General features: G+C 38.5%; 3 protein-coding genes across 9 annotated transcripts in view; 1 reads left to right on the top strand and 2 right to left on the bottom strand.

Moving 5' to 3' along the window:
- Positions 1–794: 794 nt before the first annotated feature.
- LOC125031954 lies at positions 795–12,369 on the bottom strand. 6 transcript variants are annotated; one of them, XR_007115527.1, is made up of 10 exons: positions 7,545–7,608; positions 6,937–7,010; positions 6,662–6,719; positions 6,068–6,145; positions 5,171–5,220; positions 4,542–4,618; positions 4,281–4,338; positions 3,686–3,763; positions 3,014–3,066; positions 2,400–2,479 (listed from the first exon to the last, which is right to left on the bottom strand). XR_007115527.1 is itself a non-coding variant. In XM_047622960.1 (8 exons), exons 3-8 carry the CDS (start codon positions 7,592–7,594, stop codon positions 1,063–1,065), a joined length of 384 nt encoding a protein of 127 aa, XP_047478916.1. In that variant the 5' UTR covers positions 7,595–7,606; positions 8,007–8,084; positions 11,694–12,369; the 3' UTR covers positions 795–1,062. The 6 variants fall into 6 exon arrangements, 3 of the variants coding, with proteins under 3 accessions (XP_047478916.1, XP_047478915.1, XP_047478917.1); XM_047622960.1 differs by lacking the exons at positions 3,686–3,763; positions 4,542–4,618; positions 5,171–5,220; positions 6,068–6,145; positions 6,662–6,719 and adding exons at positions 795–1,134; positions 8,007–8,084; positions 11,694–12,369 and having other exon boundaries at positions 2,406–2,479; positions 6,937–7,013; positions 7,545–7,606; XM_047622959.1 differs by lacking the exons at positions 3,686–3,763; positions 4,542–4,618; positions 5,171–5,220; positions 6,068–6,145; positions 6,662–6,719 and adding exons at positions 795–1,134; positions 8,007–9,363 and having other exon boundaries at positions 2,406–2,479; positions 6,937–7,013; positions 7,545–7,606.
- On the bottom strand, positions 12,370–17,382 carry LOC125031939 (60S ribosomal protein L13a-like). Its single transcript, XM_047622958.1, has 6 exons — positions 17,320–17,382; positions 13,917–14,011; positions 13,660–13,805; positions 13,340–13,485; positions 12,584–12,706; positions 12,370–12,473 (listed from the first exon to the last, which is right to left on the bottom strand). Exons 1-6 carry the CDS (start codon positions 17,338–17,340, stop codon positions 12,387–12,389), a joined length of 618 nt encoding a protein of 205 aa, XP_047478914.1. The 5' UTR covers positions 17,341–17,382; the 3' UTR covers positions 12,370–12,386.
- Positions 17,383–17,702: 320 nt separating this feature from the next.
- Positions 17,703–24,361, top strand: part of LOC125031503 (Golgi-associated PDZ and coiled-coil motif-containing protein-like) — a 14,304-nt gene continuing 7,645 nt past the window's right edge. For both annotated transcript variants that reach the window (XM_047622369.1, XM_047622359.1), the window contains exons 1-11: positions 17,703–17,825; positions 18,486–18,622; positions 19,475–19,645; positions 20,236–20,411; positions 20,543–20,687; positions 20,958–21,095; positions 22,586–22,711; positions 22,856–22,986; positions 23,515–23,643; positions 23,798–24,099; positions 24,331–24,361. The exon at positions 24,331–24,361 is cut by the window's right edge and continues 204 nt beyond it. In XM_047622369.1, coding sequence (XP_047478325.1) covers positions 17,738–17,825; positions 18,486–18,622; positions 19,475–19,645; positions 20,236–20,411; positions 20,543–20,687; positions 20,958–21,095; positions 22,586–22,711; positions 22,856–22,986; positions 23,515–23,643; positions 23,798–24,099; positions 24,331–24,361 — 1,574 coding nt within the window. In that variant the 5' untranslated portion in view covers positions 17,703–17,737. The remainder of the gene's footprint in view (positions 17,826–18,485; positions 18,623–19,474; positions 19,646–20,235; positions 20,412–20,542; positions 20,688–20,957; positions 21,096–22,585; positions 22,712–22,855; positions 22,987–23,514; positions 23,644–23,797; positions 24,100–24,330) is intronic.

Raw genomic sequence — 24,361 nt, 5'->3', positions numbered from 1 at the left:
TTTTTGTCTTATAGTTCCCATGACGCCTGTATATTTTAAGCAGAAAAAACAAACAAACTATTATTCATGTGTCGCCACATGTAGGCAAACTACGTGATAAGAACTTTCCATTCACTTCCTCACCTACGACACCTTCACTAATGCCTCCATCATATATATGCTTTATTAGATCTCTCAAGTATAAAACACATTACATATTGCTGTTGACACACGTGTTACTGTTTTTTTTTAAAGCAAGGCATACAGGATGTCCTAGTAATAACGCGGTCTTGATGCATACCCGGTCTTCGGGTAGGATAATTTAATTTTCTATAAATGTTACTTTCTGAAAGACTGGCTACTTGAATATATGTAAATATCAGCGTTTCTTCTCGTTTATACGGATTTATTTATTGATATTTCTGCCGCGTCAACATCTGAAGTCATTAGCGCCATATTCAAAATATAGCGATAGGGTAAGATGGGTAAGGAAGTTTGTTTTTCTTTAGGCTGTTAATTTAATGGTTAAAACAAATGTGCGAGGCATCAAAGGTAAAGGTCATAACATTATAATACTTCACCCTTTTCGCCATAGTGATTTAAGTTATCCTAATCGTTAAGTGGACAGAAGGGGATGAAGAAGAGAATTTAAAGAAATTGAGAGACCATGCAAAATTGAGGCGAGAGATGAGGACCAAGGGATCACCCCGATCCCTTACACTGGGCTTCAGTTTCCGCCTCACAAGATATACGAATCATTTATAGATGTTTTTCACATTCCCGATTATTATTGCAGGATTTGAATGAAAAAGATGTTGTCAACATTTTTTATTTAAGTACAAAGTGTAACAACACATTCAGTTACCTTCAAATATAAAAACTCCCTATAATTATTAACGTAATATCAAAGTCACACTGTCTAACGAAATTTCAACAGTAATGTATCTGTCAACTTCAAATACTAAACTTAAAGCCAACTATAATACACATTCAATTACCTACTCTCCTAACACACTGATAGACACACACTTAACTATATATATGTATTCATTCCTTTATTTACTCACCTTTTTGGGTGCTTACTCAGGCCCAATTCATAATGAAAGTCGATTTACAATCAAATTTACATTCCAGCTCTGGAGGTACTTGTGGGGTCTGGAAATATGACACGAAACTATTACTTACTTAAGAATAGAAAAAGACAGCTTCCTATTCATATAAATCTAACCGCTCAGCTCTCATAATCATTGTACATTCGGCCCACAACCATGAGCACTGTGATAAAGGACTTGGCACCACAGAATAGTCTGAATTGAGTTATGACAAATGTCACCTCACACATCACACTGAACTAAGCTGGACACAGTGCCTTTCCAACCAATGCTGTTAACACATCTCCACCTAGACATATCTAGGTGTCCTTGACAAAGTCAACAACAAGGGTCCCAAAGGGTGTCTGGTGTTCTGCCCCTCTTCTCAGAGGCTGCCCTGCTAGAGCTTCTCTCGTCCCTTCTCTCAGACCTTCCCAGGGGAAATGCGGCATCAAGCCCCATTCTGACCCCTAGTGTGAGCTTGTGCTGCCTTGTCACTTCATCACTGCACATGGCCCTGCCTTCACAACAGTTTGGTCATCATAGCTCAGTTTTTATACCAAAACAAGTTTCACCACAATCAAACATTTTACATTACACTATTTACCTTGGATACCCTAAGTTCTGCAGTTTTTCAGATTAGTAGACTTCTTGTTTTCAACAGATTTAAACAAGGACAAGTTTTACTAATAAGATTACATGCTTTCTCTATTTACAGACTTGCCTAAGTGACCCTTTCAATCTTTAAACACTCATATTGATGTACGAAATGAAACCGATACAATAACTGCTCACTTAACCCAATGCTGATGGGTGGGGGGTTGGGGGGATTTAAGCACAAGATTTCTGGCAACAACCAGACATTGGGTGCAGGAGTCTGCTACATCAAGCCGAATGTACCGCTCCAAGCGCTCTGGCACATCACCGTGCGTATAGGCTTACTTGCAGACCAAGTGGTTTGTTACGAAACTGATACACATGGTCTGTCAGCATTAGCTTAAATAAGTGTGAACTCATCCTGTACTGAAAGCCATTTAACTGTAAAAGCCCTATCACACTAGTACTTATTCCACCAATTTTTGCTTTTCCCCATGAATTTGAGGCTTTCAGCATGTGTCACATGCATGTGGAACACCTCCCAAAGACTGTAGCAACCGTTTTCGTTTGTCTAATTTCTGTCTTGAACTTGTGCTATGGAGGAACCAGGATCTATACTACTACTATTTACACATTTACTTATCTATTTTTTTTTTTTTTTTTTTTTTTTTATAAATAAAATGAATTAAGAAAAATAATCCCTTCAACTTCTAACAGCAATACAATTCACCTGCTTACCGTGTGAAAGCTCTTACATAGAAGACATTTTAAGTAAAATTCGGATATCCTCTGTAACCAGTTTCTTGATGAACCTGAAAAGGATATTAGATTAATAGATGTTCCTTAAAACAAAAATATCTGATATCTAAAAAATCTAACCGCTCAGCTCTCATAATCAATGTACATTCGGCCCACAACCATGAGCATGTGATAAAGGACTTGGCACCACAGAATAGTCTGAATTGAGTTATGACAAGTGTCACCTCACACATCACACTGAACTAAGCTGGACACAGTGTCCTTTCCAACCAATGCTGTTAATGCATCTCCACCTAGATACATCTAGGTGTCCTTGACAAAGCCAACAACAAGGGTCCCAAAGGGTGTCTGGTGTTCTGCCCCTCTTCTCAGAGGCTGCCCTGCTAGAGCTTCTCTCGTCCCTTCTCTCAGACCTTCCCAGGGGAAATGCGGCATCAGCCTCACTCTGACCCCTAGTGTGAGCTTGTGCTGCCTTGTCACTTCATCACTACACATGGCCCTGCCTTTACAACAGTTTGGTCATCATAGCTCAGTTTTTATACTAAAACAAGTTTCACCACAATCAAATTTTACATTACACTATTTACCTTGAATATCCAAAGTTCTGCAGTTTTTCAGATCAGTAGACTTCTTGTTAAATCTGTTGAAAAACAAAGAAATTTTATTAATAAAATTGCATGCTTTCTCTATTTACAGACTTGCCTAAGTGACCCTTTTAATCATAAAACACACATTGATGTATAAAACTATGCTGATACAATAATTGCCTACTTAAATAACAAGCGTCATCTCATCCTGTATTGAAAGCCATTTAACTGTAAAGACCCTATCACACTAGTACTTATTCCATCAATTTTTGCATTTCCCAAGAATTTGAGGCTTTCAGCATGTGTCACATGCATGTGGAACACCTCCCAAAGACTGGAGCAACCATTTTGTTGTCTAATTTGTCTTGATCTTATGCAATTGAGGATCAAGGATCTATACTATTTTTTTTTTTTTTTTTTTTTTTTGATAAAATGAAATGCGCCATTACTTACATGGCTGCATTGAGTGTCAAGGCCATAAAATATCCATGTATGAATGAACAATACCTATTTATGTGCACTTGCATGCCCATATCCACACACACTGAACACAAGTATATGCATCCTTTAAACCCTGAATAGATTGACACCCTACTATTATCAATAGAAAACATACAAAAAGGTAAGAAATTCCTTCTACTACCAACTCAGAAGTACAATTTTTCTGCTTACCATGTGAAAGCTCTTACATAGGAGACTTTCTGGTTAGGTAAAATTTGAATACCCTCTTCAACCAATTTTTTGCTGAACCTGAAAAGGACGTTAGATTAATTGATGTTCCTTAAAACAAAAATAGCCGATATCTAAAAAAATCTAACCGCTCAGCTCTCATAATCATTGTACATTCGGCCAACAACCATGTGCATGTGATAAAGGACTTGGCAACACAGAATAGTCTGAATTGAGTTATGACAAATGTCACCTCACACATCACACTGAACTAAGCTGGACACAGTGCCTTTCCAACCAATGCTGTTAACGCATCTCCACCTAGACATATCTAGGTGTCCTTGACAAAGCCAACAACAAGGGTCCCAAAGGGTGTCTGGTGTTCTGCCCCTCTTCTCAGAGGCTGCCCTGCTAGAGCTTCTCACGTCCCTTCTCTCAGACCTTCCCAGGGGAAATGCGGTATCAAGCCCCATTCTGACCCCTAGTGTGAGCTTGTGCTGCCTTGTCACTTCATCACTGCACATGGCCCTGCCTTCACAACAGTTTGGTCATCATAGCTCAAATATTACAAAAGCATGACTTGATTCCTAATACATACCTCGAATCTGAAGCTGGAATCCTCAGTCTGGACCCTCCATCAGCATGACATGGTGAATCTGTTTAAAAATAGAGTCTATAAATGTTGGCTCGACAACAAAAACCTGGAGAATCATTGATGATAATACATTCTAAGAGCAACTGATAATTTCTAGTTTTAGCATTTGTTTCAAATTTACTTTTCACTGGATCTAATATTTGCACCAAGTCAATAATTATTAGAAAATTGGCAATTCAAACCATTAAATAACACCATGCTTACCCCATGTGTGTATCTCTTCTTCCTTGTATGTGTCTTGAAATAGTATACAAGCATCCCTCCCAATGCTCTGCCTTCTGCTGGGGAAAAAAAAAAAAAAAAAAAGGCATGGGATTAATGAATATTCCATAAAACACAAGTTCCTCCAAAATTTTAAAATCTAACCGCTCAGCTCTCATAATCATTGTACATTCGGCCCACAACCATGAGCACATGATAAAGGACTTGGCAACACAGAATAGTCTGAATTGAGTTATGACAAGTGTCACCTCACACATCACACTGAACTAAGCTGGACACAGTGCCTTTCCAACCAATGCTGTTAACGCATCTCCACCTAGACATATCTAGGTGTCCTTGACAAAGCCAACAACAAGGGTCCCAAAGGGTGTCTGGTGTTCTGCCCCTCTTCTCAGAGGCTGCCCTGCTAGAGCTTCTCACGTCCCTTCTCTCAGACCTTCCCAGGGGAAATGGGGCATCAAGCCCCATTCTGACCCCTAGTGTGAGCTTGTGCTGCCTTGTCACTTCATCACTACACATGGCCCTGCCTTTACAACAGTTTGGTCATCATAGCTCAGTTTTTATACTAAAACAAGTTTCACCACAATCAAATTTTACATTACACTATTTACCTTGAATATCCAAAGTTCTGCAGTTTTTCAGTTCAGTAGACTTGTTAAATCTGTTGAAAAACAAAGACATTTAATTAATAAAATCACATGCTTTCTCTATTTACAGACTTGCTTAAGTGAACCTTTTAATCTTTAAACACACTCTGATGTATAAAACTAAGGTGATACAATAACGGCCTACTTAAATAACAAGCGTTAACTCATCCTGTATTGAAAGCCATTTAACTGTGAAGACCCTATCACACTAGTACTTATTCCATCAATTTTTGCATTTCCCCAAGAATTTGAGGCTTTCAGCATGTGTCACATGCATGTGGAACACCTCCCAAAGACTGGAGCAACCATTTTGTTGTCTAATTTGTCTTGATCTTATGCTATTGAGGATCAAGGATCTATACTATTTATCAATTTATTTCTTTTTTCTTTTGATAAAATGAAATAATCCATTACTCTTGTGGCTGCATTGAGTGTCAAGCCATAAAATAGCCATATAAATGTATGAATGAACAATACCTATTTATGTGCACTTGCATGCCCACATCCACACACTGAAAGCCAGTATATGCATCCTTTAACCCCTTAATGACGGGTCACGCCGATAGGCTTCAAAACAAACCGCTTGTAATGTGGCGTGCGGATGTACGCCGCAGTGGCGCGCCAAAGTGCTACAAGCAGGTGATTGAGCTTGATGTACCGAACTCGGCGCTCAAAGTCGGTGCGTTGCCACTGATCGAAAGTGTATTTTTTTTTGTTTTTTTTTCTTTTTTTTTTCCCTTCACCTGTCACCAAGGGGGTTAAACCCTGAATAGATTGACACTACTATCATCAATAGAAAACATACAAAAATGTAAGAAATTCCTTCTACTACCAACTCAGAAGTACAATTTTTCTGCTTACCATGTGAAAGCTCTTACATAGGAGACTTTCTGGTTAGGTAAAATTTGAATACCCTCTTCAACCAATTTCTTGATGAACCTGAAAAGGAAATTGGATTGACAGATGTTCCTTATAACAAAAGTATCAGACATCTAAAAAATCTAACTGCTCAGCTCTCATAATCATTGTACATTCGGCCCACAACCATGAGCACATGATAAAGGACTTGGCAACACAGAATAGTCTGAATTGAGTTATGACAAGTGTCACCTCACACATCACACTGAACTAAGCTGGACACAGTGCCTTTCCAACCAATGCTGTTAACGCATCTCCACCTAGACATATCTAGGTGTCCTTGACAAAGCCAACAACAAGGGTCCCAAAGGGTGTCTGGTGTTCTGCCCCTCTTCTCAGAGGCTGCCCTGCTAGAGCTTCTCACGTCCCTTCTCTCAGACCTTCCCAGGGGAAATGCGGTATCAAGCCCCATTCTGACCCCTAGTGTGAGCTTGTGCTGCCTTGTCACTTCATCACTGCACATGGCCCTGCCTTCACAACAGTTTGGTCATCATAGCTCAAATATTACAAAAGCATGACTCAATTCCTAATACATACCTTGAATCTGAAGCTGGAATCCTCAGTCTGGACCCTCCATTAGCATGACATAGTGAATCTGTTTAAAAATAGTCTATAAATGTTGGCTTGACAACAAAAACCTGGAGAATCATTGATGATAATACATTCTAAGAGCAACTGATAATTTCTAGTTTTAGCATTTGTTTCAAATTTACTTTTCACTGGATCTAATATTTGCACCAACAGTCAATAATTATTAGAAAATTGGCAATTCAAACCATTAAATAACAAAGCTTTAGTAACACCATGCTTACCCCATGTGTGTATCTCTTCTTCCTTGTATGTGTCTTGAAATAGTATACAAGCATCCCTCCCAATGCTCTGCCTTCTGCTGGGGAAAAAAAAAGAAAAAAAGGCATGGGATTAATGAATATTCCATAAAACACAAGTTCCTCCAAAATTTTAAAATCTAACCGCTCAGCTCTCATAATCATTGTACATTCGGCCCACAACCATGAGCACATGATAAAGGACTTGGCAACACAGAATAGTCTGAATTGAGTTATGACAAGTGTCACCTCACACATCACACTGAACTAAGCTGGACACAGTGCCTTTCCAACCAATGCTGTTAACGCATCTCCACCTAGATACATCTAGGTGTCCTTGACAAAGCCAACAACAAGGGTCCCAAAGGGTGTCTGGTGTTCTGCCCCTCTTCTCAGAGGCTGCCCTGCTAGAGCTTCTCTCGTCCCTTCTCTCAGACCTTCCCAGGGGAAATGCGGCATCAGCCCCATTCTGACCCCTAGTGTGAGCTTGTGCTGCCTTGTCACTTCATCACTGCACATGGCCCTGCCTTCACAACAGTTTGGTCATCATAGCTCAAGTATCACAACAGCATGACTCAATTCATAATACATACCTTGAATCTGAAGCTGGAATACTCATTCTGGAACCTCCATCCATCAGCATGACAGCATGAATCTGTTTAAAAAAGTCTGATTAAGGCAGATTCAACAACAAAAAAATGAAGTATCAGTGATGGTAATGGATTTGAAAAGCAATGAAGAATATCTACACATTTGTTTCAAATACATTTCCTACAATAATCAATAATTGTATTACAAGTCATTGGCAATTCATTCCCTTAACCCAATGGCGACGGGTATAGCAAATTTAAAAAAACTCTACGCTCTGGCGAACGGCGGCAGAGCGCCGACTCTGAGCGCGTGATATTGGTCCATCAAGCCGAATCATTGCCTCGGGGCGTTTTGGCACGGCGCCGCTGCGGACAGCCGCACGCCTCACATCGTGCGTATTGTTATGACGGCGATAGCCGTGACCCGTCGCTATTGGGTTAAATACACATTAACAGCATGCTTACCTTGTGTATATCTGTTCTTCCTTGAACTTTGAGTCTTGAAATAGAATTTGAGTATCTTTCCCAAAATGGTTTCTATAGCTGAAAATTACATGGCATTAATGAATGTTCCATAAAACACAAGTACATAACATTTAAAAATCTAACTACTCACCTCTCAATCATGGCACATTTGGCCCAAAATATGAATACATGATAAAAGACTTGGCACCACAGAATCATCTGAATTGAGTTGTGACAAATATCACCTCACACATCACACAAAATTAAGCTAGACAGCACCTTTCCAACCAATGCTGTTAATGCATCTCCACCTACACATTACTCACATAATATCTAGGTGTCCTTGACAGTGCCAACAACAATTGTCCCAAAGGGTGTCGGGTGTTCTGCCCCTCTTCTCATTAGGTTACCCTACTAGAGCTTCTCTCGTCCCTTCTCTCAGACCTTCCCAGGGGAAATGTGGCATCAGCCTCACTCTGACCCCTAGTGTGAGCTTGTGCTGCCTTGTCACTATCACTACACATGGCACTGCCTTCACAATAGTTTGGTCATCATAGCTTTATTTCTTACTAAAATACAGTTTAATCTTAATCTCTATGATCCAGATGTGACCATCTTGCCATGAAAAAATTTAGTTTGAGAGAGGGAGGAGGTGACGAGAGCATTTTGGCTGAAGACCTGGGTGTTGGGAATGACTAGCTGTGAGTACACAAAGCTCTTGGACGGTGATTAACCATGGTGTTTAGGAAGGAGCTTTTGCATTACTTCCATCGATAAACAAGTTTTGAATATACCATATGTGTGCTGGATTAAGAGAAGACAATTTCCATGTTGTGGATCCTCTTGCTTATTGTTATTATTGAACTGATTTATGAACAACCTATAGATGATAAGGAGTCTGTGCTAGGAAAATGGTCTATTAAAAACTGGATAGAGCAAATCAAATGACAAATATACATAGAGCCTTGTTATCACACAAGTGATTGTGCACGCCTGGTCTACAAGCTGAACACCTGTCACAGTGGCCACGCAAGTATGCCTAATACCCATATTTTGAGCCACATGATGGCATTGAAGCATCCAGATCCAATGGGTTAAATATTTTGTATAGTTTGGAATTCTGAAGTACATATCTGATATATAACCACACAAACAGAATATCCTACTCTAGCTGCAAAAAAAAAAAAAGAGGAAATTCCATAATTCATTATTCTCACTAAATTAAGTATTCTCAAATCCCAACTTGATGTATCTAAAGGATTGTCCACACAAGCAGGCAACAGTAAAGGTGATGTCACAGGCAAATAAACATTGAGGAATCTACTTGCTCAAATAGTTTTTCCACCTGCAATGTCATCTGTTGATCATGCCCACTTGTATGGACAGGCCTTAAGGGCATAGTATTGGAAAATTACTTATTTTAACCCTTGTTTGCGGGTGGCATCTACTATAATGCCATAGCAGCGTAGTGCTGATGCCGTGGGTGGAATGCCTACAGATGCTGCCCATGTGGATAAAACCAATTGGCAGACTGAACAGCCATGCACCTTGGGTTAAGGATACTTTACTTTAATTAAACCTTCACTTTCCCACCAGTTCTTAACCCATTGCCGACAAGCATGGCATGTATGTACATGCCATGCCCGCGGTGAATTTATTTGTTTAATTGATTTTACACATAGATGGGTACACTTGCAACAAGTCACCAGTAAGCCAGTAATGAGTACTGCCTGTATCGCCAGTTTTCCCTTTTCATTGATTTACAAAAATATTTTAGGTGATCTTATTTTGCTGTTACTAGTGTTTATAATAATAATAGCAATATTTATAGTACTAGTAAATAATACATTTTTCCCACCAATTCAAGGAAAGGTCTCAAGATCTATTAATTGACTCCTTTGTGGCTAAGCACTAGCACAGGCATCTATGTGCAGACACTTCACAAACAAGAAATAAGCACAGCATTTTTCCCATTTTTTATTCATTTTCCCTGGCGGCAATGGGTTAATAATGAACGCACTGTTCTACCAATAAAAGAAACCCGACTGGTTGGGAATCTTTTTACATAATTATACATCATTTACCCATTATCTATCCATATGTACATACACACAAATTGTGTGTGTAAGTTTCTGTAATCCAACTAAACTTGAGAAAGAGAGGGGGAGGAATGAATAGAGGGATATGGATGAGAATGAGGAATGAATAGAGGGATATGGATGAGAATGAGGAATGAATAGAGGGATATGGATGAGAATGAGGAATGAATAGAGGGATATGGATAAGAATGAGGAATGAATAGAGGGAGAGGGCAAGGGAGGAATGAATAGAGGGATATGGATGAGAATGAGGAATGAATAGAGGGATATGGATGAGAATGAGGAATGAATAGAGGGATATGGATGAGAATGAGGAATGAATAGAGGGAGAGGGCAAGGGAGGAATGAATAGAGGGAGAGGGCAAGGGAGGAATGAATAGAGGGAGAGGGCAAGGGAGGAATGAATAGAGGGTGGGTCAAGGAGAGGGATGAGGAATGAAAGAAAGAGGGCCTAGGCAAGGGATATGGACGATAACAAGAGATGGGGGATGAAGATGGATGGGGATGAGAGAGAGGGAGAAGGGGGAGAGAGGAAGTAGGAAAAGGAGGAAGAGGAAAGGGGGGGAGGAGTCTTACAAAATCTGATATGTACTGTGAATACTATGGCACCAATAGACACTGTTGAATGGTGGGCAACTGTAAAGGCGACTTTACGGACGAGAAAATAGGAAACTACTTCTTCACTAAGTAGTTTGTCTGCCTGTGATATAATATCTATTCATACCTGCCCATGTGTATGTGGACAGACGAATGGGCAGTGCCCGTTGGATTATGGCCAGCTTATTTAGCAGCGTTACCAGATTGAGCAATTCTAGTGATAGTCAAGACTACCACTGGGCAAACCTGTGTTGTTTTCCACACAGGTGAGTAGCACATGGTAGACATGTGCGGTGAGGTAGCGACTGTAGTGGTTGTCTTGTGAATGATGGGCAATGCCCTACACCTGTGCCCACCCAATCATCCTCTTAACATTGGTATGAAAAATTATTTGGTTATAGTATTAGCCTGATGAGCACCACCTGTTCATCTGGAAGGTGCCTTACAATATGGGGAAGTAGTCATCCGTTGTACCAAGACTTTTATACAAAATGATAATGACAAGCTCAAACATACTTGTGTTCAATATAACTTTTTGAGATACAAAATATGCTTGTGACCATGATCAAAGGTGCATTAAGAAGGGACAATGCATGCAAAATGTGAACAAATATATGCAAAAAAGTACTCTGTATAAGTGTGATAGGCTAAAAAAAGGTTAGGGAAAATGATCTGGCACTAGTGGTTGGTATTTAAATAATCTCTGCATAATGTAGATCTTCTACAAGTTCTGCTATTTATTTACATTATGCCGTAGTCAAGACAGATGTTCATAAATCTAATATTCTGAAGTAGATAGCTTGATCTACTGTAACTACTTTGCTCATTAGAAAGATATTCGACCTCTTGATTGCTCACCCTCCACCACTAATAATGAATATCATTTCCTTTTCCAATACGCCATTATTCACGATCTACATTTCTTAATGGGTTATCAAGCTTTATTTCACACACACACACACACAGACACGGTATCTAATTGTCTACTTACCTATTTACAGATCCTTAAGTACTAAGTAATGTGATTCAGTGCCTTGTCCTGCGGCTATCTGCTGACTGGACTACTGCTTGCGGCTCCCATAACCAAGATGAATACTCTAAATTCAGGGTTTACTGCAATATGTATTTTTTGGGGGTTTCATTTTATCAAAAAGATATATATCTTGTATACTCAATTCAGTCTATACATTTGCCTTACCTTGCCTGAAAGCTTTTCCTTAACACTTATCATTGGCTCTCTGAAGCAAATACCATTGCTATATAATTGTCTACATAGAATCACTAGTAGCAATGTATGCAGGCATACAGTCTGGCATCCTGAATGCTGAAAGTACTATCTTTAATTATCAATTATGCACAATAAAATTCAATGATCTTGAAATTTCAAAATTAGTAATGGTCATATTTCTCTGTAAAAATGAAAAGGATTGGTTTTTGATTTTGGATTTCACCATATACAGACTGTATTTGTATGCTTAAAATACACCATGTCATTTGCAATTATTCCACTTCATGTACCAATACAAGGCATTGAATTCTTAGTCATATCTAAATTTTAATAAATATAATTCTGCCAGATGGTCACAATAAATAAATACACTAAATTACTTTGGTTTTATAGACAAGAGGATCCAAGAAAATATACCAAGGGAAATAAAATGTGTAAACATGATGGTCTCTTTATTTAAGCATCAACTCCATAGCTTACAATGACCTTGTTGAAGGGTTCAATTGCCTTGGCAACCTTGGTTGCTGCCTTCGCCTTCAGCAACTGAAAGAAAATTGGATAATATATTCATTCACATGCAATATAAATGGGTTATTATCATATCAACATAAATCAATTACTCACTACACTGTCCACAATCTCAGACCACTCACCATCTCACTCTTCCTCTTCTTCTTATAGACAGCATCCTTAATCTTTCTGCGCATCTCCATGGTCCTAACAATCTTCTGGTGCTTCCAGCCTACTTCATGTGAGAGACGGCCAACTGAGCAGTACTGTTTGGGTAAAGGCAGGGTTAAGTTTGTGTAGATAAAAATCTCCAATTAAACAGCCTCCTCCCCTCTATAAAGAAAGCTACCTTGTAATTTCTCTAGTTGGCCTGTAGATGCCAATTAACTTTTTAACTTAAGTTTTAAATTTCAGCTATGTCCAAATTTGAATTATCAAGAGAACCAATCCGAACAGAAAGAGGGAAGGGATTAAAACCAATATTTTTGGAACTACAGAGATCGGTATGGATCACTATGAATAAATAAGCAGCAAGAGCTTATCTGTAGCAAAGATGGTGGGGAATATATATATTTCTTACACATTCAAATTGGAACTTAAAAAAACTGGACTTGCACAATTTAATGACCTTTGTACATTTTACCTTCTACTCAAGAAAAGGTTAGGAAAATGGAAATATGTTATGGAACAAGCCATACTTTGTTCAGAAATTATCCCCCACATACTTATTTTCCCTTTTAACCCCTCCTCACCCAACACACAACTTCACAATCTATTACTTAAAGAATTAATTATCCCTTGTGTTTGCTAAAGCTAGAGGAATCTTGTTCTTATTTGATGGGTAAAATTAAGTGGTTATAGTCAATAAATACCCCCCCCCCCCCTGGATAATGTCTTACCTTGCGGCCAGGGGCAAGACGAAGCTTACGCAGGGCATCAGGCACAACTTTGCGAACAGAGTGCTGATAAATGCCAGGGATACCTTCATAAGCCTTAAGCAGTCTCAGTGCTCGTCTGCCTCGCATTGTCTTTGAGGGCAGCATTCCTGTGAAACAATTGAAATGCATTTTATCACATGACTTCCTGGCTGAAATATTTGCTAACAAAATTATTTATCTTTACATACTAAAAGTTTAAAGGGTCACCTTTAGGAAACCCTAAAAAAAGTCAAGAAATGCTACAGATATGGTACTAAACCCATTGTCTATCTTAAACTTACCCCTGACAGTTCTCTTGAAAATCTTTGAAGGAGCACGCTGATGGAATGGACCACGCTGTGGGTTGACATTGCACCTCTTCCGCAGGAAAGAAAGGTACTTCAGCTTGTTACGGAAGAAAATGCCTGAGAACACGAGGCATTCACATCTGCAAGCAAATTGAATAAATATATATGTAAACAAGTGAAGGTAGAACACTGAAAATTATTCTACATCACAAGAGATATTTCAGAGCTACTGAAAATTCTACAGAACTAACCTTAGAATGATGACACGCTGACCAGCCAGTAGCGTCTTAGCTACAAGGGCAGCCAGGCGGCCTGTCAGGTGGCCTGAGGCGTCGATGACAATAGGCTGAAATAAAATAATTCAACTGTTAACCATCTCAATATATTCATATTAAAATTCTAAGATTCACACACCCATTCAACATTACAATCATTTGGTATACTTATTCATAGTTTAATTTTAATGATTCTTGTTATTTTCTATTGCAAATGCCAAGTGAAATTATTTACAATGGCTGCACACCTAACTTAAGTCCCTATTATTCCAACCACTCTTTGGAATCAACAAACAGCGCTGAATAAACCAAAAACCTTCCTAAACTGGGGGGGCTTTATCCCCCCGACCCCGTTTGAATGCTGTATTCTATCAGGAGCTCTGCACCCTGACGCCAAACCAAACACTGTTGACTTCTCGGAGCGACATCGGTTGTGACCAATTTGCAGTATTTGTAATGTTATTCCGTGTATGCAGAGATTACTTCATATAAGTGCAATTTATAATTTCTTTATACTAAGGTTATGATTTTCATTAGTACTATGTTTATAAAATTATTCTCAAATTGCAAAGGAAATATGCATTAAAAGTATCTGTCCTATCCATTACAGGCAGTTTTACCCTTTACCAATAATTTAATTTACTTTTTAACTTCTAATGTGTTAAACCAATTCTGATGAATTTCCTGTACACTAACCATTTATCATACTACATATTCACATACTAGGGTAACAAGGAATTTATTGAACAATAGTATCCTCTTTGTATATTTTAATACAGAGCCCCCATAATTTGGATGAAGAAAACTAAAAAACTATGCTCTGGAGATCAATGGCAACGTGCCAACTTTGAGTGCATGAGTTCAGTACATCTAGCCGAATCACTGGCTCTTAACACTTTGGCGTGCTGCTGTTGCGTACAGTCGCATACCACATATCGAGCGGTTTGTTTTGACGCCTCACGACGTGACCCATCAGGAAGTGGTTAAGCACTACAACACTATCCGACTACATTCTGAAATGTGTTTAATTACTTTCCCATTTTTAACCTGTAACTTCCCTGCTGTGCTTAATAATTACAGCTTCCCATTAATACCTAAGTCTTGCCATGACTATCTGTCCAAGTCCTATCCCCCCCCCCCTTCTTAATGTTAGTTTACATCAACTAACTACTGCAACATCTCATGTGCACTGATGAAGATGTAAAATTGAAAGTCTAGTCTTTCACACCTATAATACAATTTCAGCACAGTTCAAGTTATTTATGCATATAGTAAAAGTTCACATGACTGGGCATAAGATCTAAGCATTGCTTTCTGCGATCTTTTACCAATATTTGTAGAACTACTGTTCATGTCTGCAGATTATTTCTTGTACAGCTAACTGCAGCTTTTAGTCCTCTTAAAGAAAATCTTTACCCTAGCTCAGTGTGTTCATACTGTAAAGATTAACACTTCACAAATAATTATCAAAACTTTTTAACCTACATATGCCAAGACAGTTGTCTCAGTTTCTTGCTGCAAGAGGCAAAAGAGCATGTCACATTTGATGCTACTCTGACTGTGCAGAACATTTCTAATATTAGTTTTTCCACATATACCGAAGTCTATGCTTACTCATGGGCTGATTAAACTATGGTATAGACACTAAGCTAGGGCAAAATGAAGAGGAAATTGTTGTAGAGGACTAAACACTGCAGTTGTCATTACTGTGCATACCATGGTGATAATGTCTAACTGTGGGTGAGGCCCCTATCAACCCTCCCTCAGACTATGCCGAAAGAGCACCTCGTCACATCAACAGATTACTGAATAAACTGCTACATGAAGTTAAGGACTTATTCTCTGGTTTTGGGACTTCATCTCTTGAAGGTGCAGTGCTCAGTAACAAATACTAATGACCATGTTTTTTTCGCTCTTTTGCCTTAAGACAGTAGTCTCCATTTCCCTGTACGCCGCTCTTGGTAACATTATACACTTAGTAAAATATGGTTTGACTATTATATCACACAATGATAGGAAACACCACCATGATTGAATTTATACTGAGTTAAGGAACCAGTGAAAGGTTTCATCTGTAGTGGGATTTATCAAAGAAAAACAATACTGGGATAAGTTAAAACTCAATTGGTACAAGATCATAGACTAACTGGTTATCTTTATATGGATGCACTAAGCCATGGCAATCTGATAACGACATCCTTGCAGGACAAAGTTAAAGTGGTCAGCAGGATAAATAATCAACAGATACGAAAGGCAGCAATGCAAATAAAGGGAAACGATTGCAGAAAGTGCCACTCTCGGCCTCAGTGCAGTCGGGGATCATGAGTCTCAGCGCGATCTCACTGAGCATACGGAGGTGAAGACAATTTCCCGGGGGGTTAGCGGGTAGAGCCCACACATGCGAACTTAAGACTGTTGGGAGTTAGTCACCAGCGAGTGCGTCCGGGCGGTAAAGATTCGCTGACTAATTTTGTAAGCCTTTAGCATGCCCCAAGTCAGGTATTTAACTCTTGTCTTTGGCTGTGGTGCACCAGATGCCCACCTGACAGTCACAGGGCAGAGGCCTTAGGTTACCTTTATAATTATACTGAAATATATCTGGCCTCAGGCATGCCACACGTTATACTTCATGTGAACTGGATAGAATCACTGACTTAGAAAAAGATAATCGAAATGAAACCGATTTTCGTTGATTTTCGTTTCAATGGATGCAGGCTCCACATGTGCAAGATCAAATTTCACCGCACTTGAAACAGACCATTTCTAACAGAGCGCATCTTCAAATAAGCTACGAGAAGTCTGCTGAAAATAAATTCGCTAATTGAAAGCAAGAAACAGTTACGTCGGAAATTGGCAGACCTCTAAATATCGGAGTTTTTTTCACATTCTAAAGAAATACACTGACGCTCCGTCCGAGCTCAAATATTCCCCGTGAACCGAGAGAGACTTTAGCGAGCAGGAACCGCGAGGCCCGAAGGCGCATGTAAACAAAAGCTCACGTGTTGATCCCGTCCATGTTTACCGCAACACTTTTTTCTCCCCCAGAAGATAAAACCTGCAGCACTTCTCCATCACACTTTTCCACACCAGATCACCGTTCTCGTGGCGCTTCCTCGCATCCAAGCACGTTCCTCACTTCCCTTGCTCGCGAATCGCCTTCTCTTCCCTCGCGCTCACATGGCCGAACCCGCTCGGAGTCACTCGCGAAACCCACGTCTATTTCTCCCCATATTTCTTCTCTCTCCCACTCTTAATTCCACCGGGACGCTCCTTTCCACCACCGCGGGGAAGAAATCCTCTCGCGGCCGCCGCCATCGGGGCGAAGGGCGGCTCGGGGAGGGGGAAACGAGCCCGAAAACAGAGGGACGTCGGGAGGTACCTTGTCGCTGAAGCCCGACATGGTGAGGAAAGGCCCGGGCGGAGGAACATGGCGGCGAGCACGCTGCCCTCGTTCGGGCGCGGACGGGAATTTCGGGAGGGCCGGAAATTATGTATTTCTTTTTTTGCGTTCATTAAGAGGTCAATTGGAATTTTAGTGGAGTTTTTGGGTGGTGTGGTTTTAGTAGGGATTTTATTATTGGGGTTTGGGTTGGTAGTTTTATAGAAAGATGTGGATAAGGGTGTTGATTTGTCATCATATTTAAAATACCAAATGTGATTTCGCCGAGTATTCGCAACAACAAAATAAAATCCCATTATTCACCCGCATTCATTTTTCACCCTGAACAACCCTCCTTCTGAGCCCTTTTTAGATCCAAGTGCCCTGTGTTTACTTTGCCCAGCTGGCAAGTGGCACAATGGCCGCCACAAACGTCACTTTCCGATGGCTCGACATACTGGAAAAGGAATTTGACAAGGCTTTCGTTGACCTGGATCTGTTAATAGGTAGCGTGCGGCGGATTTACGCATTTGTCTAACTGTTGGCTTAGGTTTTGTCGGATGTAATGGCTTTGGGGCGGTGGAAGGAGGGTAGTGGTGATCCGCTTCCTCGAGCTGGGCAGAGACGGGCTTCCATTAATGGCACTTTGGTCAATAAAAAAACGATCGCTTTCTCTTAAAAGGATTACAAGGGAGATTGAATGGTGCCGGGCAAGCGGAAATTGACATGCACGACTTTTTTCCCCCTTTTTGATTCTGAACAGTGAGTCGAGTTAAGAACCTTTACCAATTTTCCCTTCGCAAAATTATCAGACATATATGCAAATAAAGGTATTATATCAGTAAAAAAAAAGTCTTTTTTTTTTAGATAGACCAACTCTATTGTTCTTTAATGCCTTTGACCGGGTGACACCATACGTAGAGGGTTTGTGTATATGGGTATATGTTACTTTGAATTTGTTTTTGTTAATATTTTTAATGCCTACAAGGAAGATTATTTTCTTATCAGTATAATTAAAGTGTAAAATACTATTTAAGATGAAATATAGTATTTTCTGTAGGATACTGACACTGCTTATATGAGATACTTTGAAATGGGATATATGTAAACTGCAAATATTGTATAAAATTAAAGAAAATGAATACCACCGTAAATATATTTCGCAGGAGAAGTTGATCACTATGACCTCGAGGAAACGGATTTCTTGGCCCAAGCAAGATCTCGCCTGGAGTCGCTCTCATCATGTTTTGCACAACTCACCCACAAGGCACAAACTGTGTTCCAGGCGAATGCTAAGCTTGAGGTTTGTATGAAGGTCTTTTGCTGTTTTTTCTTTCTTTTTCTTTTTCCTAAATCTATTATTTTGTTATAAAGGACATCTTTAATCACAAATTAACCTCTCTAGTCCTAGTTCTATTTATAATTGTTATCAGTATAAAATCTGATAATGGTAATAAAAATAACACGTTTCCTTTTACAAAATCAAAGAAATAGGGTAAATAGGTTTGGTCAGGAAGGGCTAATAGTTGATTCTTTTGGGATGAAGCGCCATCTCTTTTTAAGCAACTCTAATAAAAAGAAAACAATGGGAGTGTCCCCTGTGTATTGAGTTAAAGACTGTTTTCTTATTACCTGTGCATTGTGGAATTACCGACAAGAATACCAAAGTTTTCATTTATGAATAATTATCATTAGTGACTACTAATTTATTTTCCAAGAAAACTAAATCATTGTTATGAAAATGTATGAAGTACTGACACATGTACTTAATTTTTTAAATTTTTTTTTTATTAATCTAATGAGAGCATCACAGGACAGACTCATCAATGTATTTTGTGAAGGTCAATTTATTTCAGTGTTGGGAGAAATTTATTCTGTTGTAGATTTTTTTTTACCAGGACATAATCAATTGTATCACAAAATATATACCATTTGTATCCCAGAATTTTTATCAAGAAATGATAATTTATGACACAAAGTATAGTACATACCAGATGTTCTTGCCTAAAAGCTCAACCTGATAATCACATAGTCTTGTCACACAAGTTAAACTGTTGAAAAGATTATAGATGATTTGAGGTAGCACAGTGAGTGATTTAGTTAACTTGGATATCTATAGGTATATAACTATAGTATTGTATATTCTAAACAACAGGCAGAATTAGTCCACCTGCGCCAGGAGTGTGCCGAGGGACGCGCATTCCGTCAGGTTGCAGAAGCAGAAAATCGAGAACTCTTGATGAAACTCCACTCAAGTCAGTTGCAACTGCATTCCACCGGGGGATCAGCGCACACACAGGATTCAGAGAAAATTCGAGAGCGTCTGGTAATACAACTAATTTCTTTTATTTTATGTATAGTCTTGTGCTTAAAGAATGTGTATAATATTTCTAATGGTTACTTCATGGCCATTCATATGATAGGACAGAGAACAGTAAAGAACAGAAATGCATAGCTGTAACTGTTTCTAAAATAGAGGTGATGTTTAAGTATCTGAAAAAAAAAATCAATTTATAGAATATAAAATGAGAAATGAGTGTTCTCTTTGAATCATGTACGTTTCTATGTCCTGCTGCAAATAGGATGATTTCGTAAGTAAAGCTCATGTATGGTTAGTTTTATGTAGAAACTTTGTTGAAAATATCTGAGTTTTAGACTTTTTAATGATGTTTCATTTTGCCTGATATCTTTTTACTTGTGATTCTAAAACTTATCCAAGGATTGCTTTAGTAGTATGTCTTGGGTATAGATTTTAAATGTTGATTTGAGATTGTAATTCAGAATTATGGGTCATACTTTCTATTAAATTATATAGGTATAAGAAGCTTGATGATGTTTTATACAATGTTTGTTAACTTAAAAATAGTTTGTGTAATCTTGGAAATATATATGAGATTATTTTATATTTTGCTTTAGGAAAAGGAACTACATGTGCAACGGGCCGAGAGTTTAAAAGCACAAGTTGGAAGTCACGAAATTACGATACTTAGGAAAGAAAATGATTCTCTGCGGCGGTATATCCTTGGGTTGCAAGGAGAGCTTTATGGAGCAAAATTGGCTGCAAAGTATCTTGACAAAGAACTTGCCGGAAGGTATGTTTACATGAACATATGTGATTTTATAGACTTCCAGTAAAAGCAAAGATACAAGGATGAAAAACATGAAGATAGATATTACCTTTTCATGTTTTATGAAATGTTTAAAAGATCTGTTTGTTTCTCAGGATTCAGCAGATTCAGCTCCTAGGCAGAGACCTGCGTGGTGAAGAGCATGACAAGCTGTGGCGCCAGTTGGAAGCAGAGATTCATTTACACCGGCACAAGACTGTTGTTCGGGCTTGTCGCAGCAGATATACTCATGCCCCACAGGTATATGCACTCTGTAGTATTATTGTAATATTAAGGATTTATGATTAAGATACGGGCCAGAGGGTTTATTTGTCTTAAATAAGAGATATAGATGATATTGAATATTACCTCAAGGAAATGAAATAAATTACATTCATTACTACTTCAGATGTGAAAAATGAAATATATATATATATATATATATATATATATATATATATATATATATATATATATATATATATATATGTATGTATATATCAAGTGGATAATATAATTTTCATGAACCAGGCAATGGGAGATGCAAGAGAAGAGAACGGGGCTGGTGTTATGAACGGAAATGCCATTGCACAGCCAAGTAAACAGCAACAGCGCAGAGTTGTGGTTCTGGAGAAGCCTCCCCATGAAGGCCTAGGAATGTCCATCACAGTAAGTGAGGGTGAAAGAGTAAAGAAGAGTAAGGATAAGGGAAAGAGTGGGGACTGAAAGGAAAAGGGTAAGGAATACCAGAAGGTTTGGGAATTAGGAGGAAGGAAAGGGGGAGACAAAGGGAATGAAAGAAAGAAAAACAGAAAGAAAGAGACAGGAAAACAAAGAGAGATGAGAAATGTGGACAGGGAGATATCATTAAAATAGTGAGTCACAGAGAAACAGGTGTATTATATTTTGCTTAGGCAGAGAGAGTTTGAAAGCTAGGACGACACAGGTGCAAATGCAAGTGTTGTGCAGGTGCAGAATATATTTTTCCCAGAAAGAAAATAAATTACAGGTAAATCTTGTAATATGATAGTCATATAATGAATATCCATATTTATTCTCTTGAAAATAATTTTAGTTAGGAATGTATTTGGGGCCCCAAAGCTTTTTACCTTTTATGGCATCATTATGGTGCATATTCATGTGTTTCCCAACAAATTCATTTGAGACAATGTTGTGTCCATTTAAAAAAAAAAGAAAAACCCAACATTAGAGTTTTGTGTTAAATAATGTAGTGCATTTTTGTTTAATATAAAGGGGTCACCATCAAGCTTTTTGAGGGCCATTTTCAGCCATTTGTAGAGGTAACTGCCCCCTCAGGTCCTGGGATACTGTATGTGTTAGTGATATAGCTAAAGGTCCAGGATTTCATGGAAAGCTCATCACTCTTGTTAAACTTTTCTTATAGAGAAAGATTAAAGAAATACTTGTGTAAAGGTTGATCAATTATATACTAGTTGAGAAACATGTAAAAGAAGATGTTCTGGAGCATACTTTGATTAATTCATACAAGAGTCTTTGAGTTACTTGTTTTCCATTTCTAATTGAATCAGTTGTACAACAGTTTTATTTTAGAAATTCCCAGGAAGGGCAGTAAATGTTTAGTTTGAGATAAATTATAGATATAGATATGATATAGATATACAGATATACAGATATACAGATATACAGATATAGATATATACCGATATATAGATATAGATATATAGATATATAGATATATAGATATATAGATATATAGGTATATAGATATATAGATATATAGATATATAGATATATAGGTATATAGATATAGATTTATAGATATATGTATATGTAATATATATATGTAATTATATATATATAGATATAGATATAGATATATGTATTTATATGAGTGAGTGAGTGAGTGAGTGAGTGAGTGAGTGAGTGAGTGAATGAGTGAATGAGTGAATGAGTGAGTGAGTGAGTGAGTGAGTGAGTGAGTGAGTGAGTGAGTGAGTGAGTGAGTGAGTGAGTGAGTGAGTGAGTGAGTGAGTGAGTGAGTGAGTGAGTGAATGAGTGAATGAGTGAATGAGTGAATGAGTGAATTAGTGAGTGAGTGAGTGAGTGAGTCAGATATTATGTAATTTTTTCTCCCCAATAGTGTAAAGTATTTTGATGACTGAATCCTTTCTTTGCAGGGTGGAAGAGAGCATGGCGTGCCAGTTCTTGTTTCAGTCATACACCCAGATACTCCAGCCAGTCGGTCAGGACAGCTGTATGTCGGAGATGCAATCATCTCTGTTAATGGTTTATCATTAAAGGAGGTAATATTATTTGATTAGATATTTTTTATTAGATATTTTTTAATGTTCTTGAAATGTATAAAGGAAGGTCTGTATGAGATTTTTTATTTTATTTTCAAGAAGATATTCAATTTTTTTATGCCATTATGTTTCTCCCCATGGTAGGTCAGCCATGCAGATGCAGTGCGACTGCTATCATCGCAGGAAGGTACTATCACCCTTGAGGTTGTTTATGTGTCTCCAGAAGAGGAAGATGATGATGATGCTTCATTAATTGATGATCCCTATGGCTTTAAGTGAGTTCATACTTGATTTTTTTTGTAGGAAGAGCCAGTTTGTGCTTTGTTGTGAGAAAAATAGGGAGAGGGAGAGGGAGAGGGAGAGGGAGAGGGAGAGGGAGAGGGAGAGGGAGAGGGAGAGGGAGAGGGAGAGGGAGAGGGAGAGGGAGAGGGAGAAGTACAGCAGAATTTCTGATCTTAATTTATTGATGTTATTTGTGTAGATTTGTATATGTATTCATATGTCATATATTTTGTATTTAACTGAATAATTAAAATTATTTTTATGTTATATAAAATGCTTTAATTTAGTAATATAGGGTGGAAATTAGGTATATTCATATAGTTCATAAACTTTTCAGCATGTTAGGTGTTATAGTGTTTTATCTTCAATTAATTTGACCCACTTATCATCTTTCTTGGTAAAAGATGCAGCCATCATAAAAACAATATCAGTTCACATGATCTAAGGCATAACCTAGGGGGAGGGGAGTACTTGCATCTTGGGCGCTTCATTCTTTTAGTAACAACAATCTCATGTTTTAGGTACAAAATATACGATGAAGATGTAGTAAGTCTTACCAGTAGTCAGCTGATGCCAAATGGGCGACTCTCCAGAGCGTCCATAGAAAGTGTGCGAGGATCGACAGACAACTTTCTCCTTGATTCGCCGAGGTGAGTCATGTCAAGGCAGATTTTTAAAGATGTTGTCATATTTGATAGCATTTATTCATATCATGAAAGGAATTGTTGAGCCGGTCTATGTATTTATTTTTAACCACATTCTAATATGTTGCAAGTAAGCTATGATTCTCTCTTAAAACACCAGGAGGGGCGTAGATGTTGATGAAGCAATCAGTGAGGGTGTTGAAGAGATGGCAGTCAGTAATGGGGTATGCTCACACTCATCCAGCAATGGCATACAAGATCTGACTATCAGCAGTGGCACAGGAAGTCTGATGACCAGTAACGGCACAGGTGACTTGACGGCCAGCAATGGCGTAGAAGCCTTGGCTGTGAGCAATGGCAGAGGAAGCTTAACAAACAGTGGGGTGCTCATGGACGAAGCAGTTTCACAGGAGAGTCTCAGTGGCAACACGGGACATCTAGAATTCCATAGTGATGTTACAGGTACTGCTTGCAGTGTAATTGGTTAACTCCTATCTTGGTCTTGTTGTTGTTATTTATGTCAAGAAGAATAAGGTCTCTAACGAAGAACGTCTCAACAGGAGAAAACAGGATTTGATTGGAAGTCTTTTGGGATATTAGGTTTCTAAATACTGATAGTCTACAGTTGTCTGATTTAGAAATTTTACATGCATGGTAAAACAAATTTAGAAATATTGCTTCTGCACATTTCAGTAAGTGATGATGATGGAACAGAAACAAATAA

This window comes from Penaeus chinensis, chromosome 2, assembly GCF_019202785.1.
Source record: "Penaeus chinensis breed Huanghai No. 1 chromosome 2, ASM1920278v2, whole genome shotgun sequence".
In the NCBI taxonomy this organism is placed as follows: domain Eukaryota; kingdom Metazoa; phylum Arthropoda; class Malacostraca; order Decapoda; family Penaeidae; genus Penaeus; species Penaeus chinensis.
Note: the sequence above shows the minus strand (reverse complement) of the source record. Positions and strands in the feature narration are given on the sequence as shown.